The sequence below is a fragment of the Oryzias latipes genome, chromosome 5 (genome assembly GCF_002234675.1).
Source record: "Oryzias latipes chromosome 5, ASM223467v1".
In the NCBI taxonomy this organism is placed as follows: Eukaryota; Metazoa; Chordata; class Actinopteri; order Beloniformes; family Adrianichthyidae; genus Oryzias; species Oryzias latipes.
Genome location: NC_019863.2, coordinates 8,089,838 through 8,096,434, shown reverse-complemented (window position 1 = coordinate 8,096,434; position 6,597 = coordinate 8,089,838). Strand labels below are relative to the sequence as shown.

Here is a 6,597-nt window from a genome sequence, read left to right as displayed (position 1 = left end):
AACTGCAAAAAACATTATCCTTAATATTTACATGGCATCTCAAGCTGGAATTGTACTTTTGCATTTCCTCTTTAAAAAAATGTCTGCACAGTTTGCTGATGTGACAAAATAAATCAGAACAATTGTTTTTTTAGAACTGGGTTGTGGTTTAGTGCATTTCCGCAGTAACATGCATAAAATAGACTGCAGGAAAAAGATCACAGCTGAGGTAAGCATAGCTGCAACAGGCCACAAGGGAAAAAGCTGATACTGAAGAGAGAGAAATATATATATATATATAGATAGATCTATATATATATCTATAGATAGTACAGATCAAAAGTTTGGACACACCTCATTCAGAAAGTTTTCTTTATTTTCATGATGGAAAATTGGCACATGTGAATTAACACGCGGAATTATATACATAACAAAAAAGTGTGAAACAACTATGTATATGTATGTAAATATATATGTATGTGTGTACATATATTTATATATATATATATATATATAAAAGAGGCTAAAAAAGCTATGTTTATAAATAGCTTTATTGAATATAAACAGATTTACAGAACATGTAGACAAGTGCATCCAAAACAAAGCAATGAACATATTTTAACACAAAATAATTAACAGTAGGGGTCATCTGAATAAGAAATTATAAGTTAACAAATGAAAGACAAAGAAAAATCAACAGAGGAAAAAAACGTCACAGATTAAAAAGGGAAGTACAAAGTTTGATCAGTCCAGTTATTATTTACAGTCTATGATTATGATGGTTTTTCTTTTCTCCCTTTAAACCACATCATCATGTAGAACATCTAAAGCAACAGCCAGTGTTACTTTTCCAAACATAAAGAATTACAGTGTATAATAAGCCTAACATGGAACATGGCAAAATACATATTAGAAGAGGGAGTTATTCATTAAAACAAAAAATAATATATTGTCACAGTGTTGCATGCCTTGGATATACTAATATTTTTAACATGTTCATAAACTTCAAACAACAATCATAAATCTAGCAAATGTAGGAATTGTTTTTTTTACTCTGCACTTATGTATGTATAATTAAGATTGAAGAAGTAGCAACTTAATAATATTTTCTACCTTTTTATAATCAGAGTTGAAAGATGCGAGGATTTGTTTGAAATTTATAATAATAATCAAATCAAACTTTATTTATAAAGCACTTTTCATATAAAAATATAACACAAAGTGCTTTACATTAAAACACAACAAAATATAAAAACAAGCATTGACGAATTAAAAATAAATAAAATAAAAATAAATAAATAAATAGGGCCCCCCTCCCCGTACCTAGACCCCCATCACTCCTTTCACAATTCCCACCCCTTAAGTGATGGCAAGGACAATGAGAAATAGGTTGAGCACAAAAACAGGATGCTGGAAACGCTGATAAATGGAACCTCGCCCTCTGTGAACAGCCGCATAGACAGCCAAATGCAGCATCACAGGCGGGGACCGCTCCACCACAGCTAAGCAGTGATGCAGGTCCCCATCTAGAGCTGCAGTGGCTGAACAGCCGCCGACCCAGAGGGAGAGGATCCAGCTGAGGAAGCACCGGAAATAAAATTGAATAAAAATGAGAATAAACAAGTAAACATATTGATAAAAACAATAAAACAGTAAAATAAAGTTAATTAAAATAATACGTTAAAAATCAGGTTCAAGTTCATAAAACAAGATAAAATGGATATATAAATAAATAAAATAAAAATAAAAAGTACATATAAATAAATAACTGAATAAATAAATAAATAAAAGTAGTAAAAAATTAGCTAAAAGCCAGGTTAAAAAGATGGGTCTTGAGCCTTTTCTTAAAAGCATCAATGCTCTCTGCGGCTCTCAGGCCCTCTGGCAGACTGTTCCACAAACGGGGGCCATAATGCTGAAATGCAGCCTCTCCATAGGTTTTAGTTTTTACAGTAGGAATGGTCAACAGACCAGTGCCAGAGGATCTCAGGGTCCGCCAGGGTTCATATCTTACTAAAAGATCTGATAAATAAGAAGGCGCAAGACCGTTAAGACATTTAAAAACGGTTAAAAGTATCTTAAAATCAATCCTGAAGCATATGGGGAGCCAATGCAGGGATTTTAAAATTGGGGTGATGTGAGCTCGCCTCCTGGTCTTTGTAAGAACTCGTGCAGCAGAGTTCTGGAGAAGCTGAAGGTTCCTAATACTTTTTGATTTGATGTTTACAAATCGTTCTGATTAGTTCCAGAATTCAATGGAGAATTTACAAAAGTAGAAAAGGTGAAAAACCTTTACATTTATTTATTTATTAGGGAATCATTACAAAAACTACTGTTATTTATTTGAGAATTTCAATACAAACACATTGGTGGGATAAATGTTATGTCGATTTTTTAATGTATTTCTTTAATTTGGTTATGTATAGAAAATTTATCTGGCATGCTTTTTTACCCAATTGATATTATTGAAAAGATTGACAGATAAAACTATCAAATTAATGGCCTACATTTTTATGACGTCACGTCCTCCCTAGGATCAAAACAAACAGCGCTAGTTAAACAGCTGGCTACAAAGTCATGGCTGAACACGGAGGCCAAAAAGGATACAACAAAAAGGTGAAATAATATGAGCTAATATTTTATTTCTGTTTCTATCAGAGTTTATGTTTTGGTAGACCAAAATGTCGAGCGGGAAATCGTTCATTAACGAAAGCTAACCTGAGCATGTCGAAGCTAGCCAGCTTACTGGGTTGTGTTACCCAAACAGAGAGAGGCAGGTATCGTTAGCGACTTATCAGCTATTTAACATGTTACCAACAGTCAAATAGCTGAGATTAATAGTTTAAAAAAGTCAGAATAAATGCTGGTTCTCTTGGCTTTTTTGTTTATGTCAATTAATGTTGAATTTGACTCATAACGTTACTTACTTTTATGACCCAGATAGCGTTTGTTTGAGCTAAAAGATTCCATCTGCTCAGAAGAAAAAATATATGATTAGTCTCACCCGTTTTGAGTTAATACGTACAAGATGAAACTATTGATTACGTAGTAAATCATCTAGAAAATTCTATAGCGGTCCATGTTAGCACGCGACGGTTAAGCGCTAGCTAAGAAGAAAGGCCAATAATTCTCTTTTTTGCAGCCAAACGAAAAGGAATTCATCCAATTCTTTTCCTGAACTGTCCACACTTTAGGTCCTCGACTGTGCAGACATTTGAGCTGAACCGCGGTACCAAACTGACCGAAAGCTTCTTGAGGAGATCAACGATGCCTTATGTCTGAGAATGGGAGGAAGTGGGTCCAAAGTTAAAGGTGTCTGGCCTTTCTCAGGCAATTCAAGTGATTCAGGCAGTGATGGAAACGAACAGTCTCTGGCCCGCCTAAAGGGTTCCAGGAATGCAACACCATATGTTTTCACAAGAAGGAGGTAACTCTTAAACAGCAGCAAACATGGGACTCTTTAATGCTGGACTATTTCTCTGTGGGGAAAAAGGCTTATTGGAAAAAGGACATTGCATCATTTAAAAAGCTTGTTAATTACTTAAGATATCTGTGCCTCATTTATAAGTAACACACATTTGTTGTGTAGGCTAAAATATGGTTTGTGCCAAAATAAATGTCCTAAATTTTCTGTTAACACAATGTGTCTAATATATTTTTTTTAATCAGAATTTGTCTCAAGGGAACCAACAGGAACCACTTTGATCCCGTGTAGTTATTGAGGTGCACTTCCGGATTGTTTTCAGGCTTTTCCTTTAAATTTTGAAAATATCTCCGGGAGGGGAAAAAAATCCTCATCATTCTACATTGAAATTGTTTCAGTCTCTTTCAATAAGAAGGATGCCGCACCCCAACACTGCCTCCTTTTAAAAACATATATAAGTGCTTAAACCAGCAGAGCATTTTTTGTGTCTTTTCTGCACTTTGCTTTGAGGATGCAACTACTTTATGAAAATCTGAACTCGGAGCACAACGATCAGATACCTGGTTGGGTAAAAAACAAGAATTCTCAGCAAAATAGTTGGTTCAGCAAAAGGCAGAAAAAATGTGGCAATTCATTTTTTTTTAAAAGTTAAACAACTTTTTCTTTTTTTTTGTCCAAATGTAATGTTGGGCTGGGCAATAAATCCATTTTATTGATTAATTTAAATTTTCCTTTTAAGATTTGTTTTTGGAAAATCAGGATTTTCGAAAAAATCTGCTAGCAAAGAGGAGCTTGTTTCTGCTGTTCTATGGAAATTGTTCCCTTTTGTGACTTCAGATTTGGAGCAACGCTGCAAATCCTGTTTGAAGGCTGTTGTTACCAAAAGTGGGAGTACGATAAATTCATTTCAACCCCTGAAACAGAGAGCAGTTCTGCTCTCTACAGCAGCAGCTCTCAAAACAACTGCCAGATTGTTTTACAAACTTTTTGTTTTAGCTTTTATTTAGTTGCACTTTGAATTCAGTTTAACTCCCAAAGGAGATGTTAAAATAAAAGACTGTTTGTTTCAAAAATATATTCTTTTATTTTGTAATTTTTGTCAAAAAAAGTAAAGGGAGGAAGAGAAGAAAAAAAACAAGTAAATTCCTAAATCAAGTCTGGTTCTAATCTAAAATATCTGAGATTTTATTTTTGGCTTAATGGCCCAGCCCTAATCTGATGCAATTTTAAAGGGAAATAAATTGGATCAGGCATAAATTGTTGAGAAAAAAAGATCTGTAAAATATGAAAAACATATTTAAATAATTAGCTTAGAGAACAGAAAAGGTTTGGCTTTTTTGTAATTAATTGAAAAAAAGAAGAATTTCCACAGTTAAATTCTTAAACCTCATACATGACCTGACATGACAATTAGAGTCTAATGTTTATCTTCCGTTTTGACAGTTCTTTGTACTATGACGAGGACGGCGATCTAGCTCATGAGTTCTACGAGGAGACAGTGGTGACCAAAAATGGCAGAAAAAGATCCAAGTTGAAGAGAATACAGAAAAACCTGATTCCACAGGTGAGCTGGGAACACTCGGGTATGGTTTGGGAATGTTTGATGAGAACATTTTGAACATGAAAACTGTTTTTCCTTTCCTCTCTATGTAGGGAATTGTGAAGCTTGACCATCCTTGTATTCATGTGGATTTCCCCATTGTCCTCTGTGAGGTGTAAGGAATTGTCCAGGACTGAAGTGAGATGATATGCTGTCGGTCACAATTAAAACTACATTTATTGAGATGTTTTTCTTTTAAAACTGAAAATCTGGCCCCAAATACTGAGGAGAGCGTGGAGCTGTCATGTTAAACTTAAATGACAGAAATTCTACATGTTTCACACTAAATGTGGTCAAAAATGTTAGTATTTTTTAAAATCTATGGCAACCTTTTCCATGAAGTGATGAATCGCGTATTTTAATCATCCGTCTGATATGTAAGCAGTGTTGAAAAGTACTTTGTGGCAAGGAAAAAAAAATGTTGTCAAAAAACCTAAATTATGTACATAAATTGTTGGATTGATAGTTTAATTTGTTGGGGAGCCAGTTTAGCTCGTGCTGGTTTGCGGCGCCTTCCGTCCGTGAAACCCGGGTTCAACTCCGGGCTGCTCCCTGTTCCCTTCTCCACCTCTGCCGGTTCCAAGCCCGGTTTGAGAAGGTTGCGTCAGGAAGGGCATCCGGCATAAAACATTGCCAAATTTACCATGCGACTCATTCGCTGTGGCGACCCCTGATGGGAGAAGCCGAAAGTGGAAGAAGAAGATAGTTTAATTTGTTAAATGTTTGACTCAGCTGACTGTGAAAGGGAGATGGGTTGTGGATGTTATTGTACATATTACTTCTGTATTATCATCTCTGAGTCTGTCTCTTGTTGGAGCTCAGACCTGCACTAGTGAATATAATATAGTGTAAATACAGATTTCTTAGTTGGAAATACTTGAATAAATGATTTGTTCAATTGAATTCTGTTTTTTTTGTGCATTTCTTTTTATTCTGGTGTTTACTTTGATCAAATTACTTTCGATTTGTCATCTTATTTCAACCAAAAAAATCTTATACAAATGGTTTTATGTGTTTAATTATGTTTATCGAATTTTTAACATAATGACAGAAAACTAAAAGAACCATGACAATCACCTCCCTCCTGCTGTCAACAATTACTCAAACTAAACTTACAGCATATCAATAAAATATAAAAAAATTACATAACATACATATTCAGTCAGGATATAGTACTTAAGCAAAAGACAAGAAATAGAAAATATAAAAAAAGAAAAAAAGGCCACCGTCACTTTTGCAGATGAATGATTGAAAAAAGTCAAAAAGGGCCTCCACACCATGCCGTTTATAAGTTAAATGTTCATTTCAAGTTCTACACTTTCATAGGAGCAGAGATGATTATTATTTTAGCAGCAGGCAAAGAGAGAACGGCTTAAAGAAAATTACTTTTCCATTCATCTGCTAATGGGAACATTTTTCTCATCATAAACTCTGCTGTCATAACTATCCCATTAAAAACATACAGAACTCAACCAACTGAATAATGCCTGAGATTTAAATGGTTTTAAAAAACAAACCAATGCAGATGTGTATGTCTTTAAGTTTTTGTGGAAGCTTTTTATCTTATGAGATGATTCATGTAAAAGAAAATATA

General features: G+C 34.5%; 1 protein-coding gene across 1 annotated transcript; it reads left to right on the top strand.

Moving 5' to 3' along the window:
* The first annotated feature begins 2,477 nt into the window (after positions 1-2,477).
* Positions 2,478-5,906, top strand: tusc2 (tumor suppressor candidate 2). Its single transcript, XM_004068623.3, has 4 exons — positions 2,478-2,595; positions 3,174-3,406; positions 4,847-4,967; positions 5,057-5,906. The coding sequence occupies exons 2-4, from the start codon at positions 3,264-3,266 to the stop codon at positions 5,120-5,122; spliced, it is 330 nt and encodes a 109-aa protein (XP_004068671.1). The 5' UTR covers positions 2,478-2,595; positions 3,174-3,263; the 3' UTR covers positions 5,123-5,906.
* The last annotated feature ends 691 nt before the right edge of the window (positions 5,907-6,597 follow it).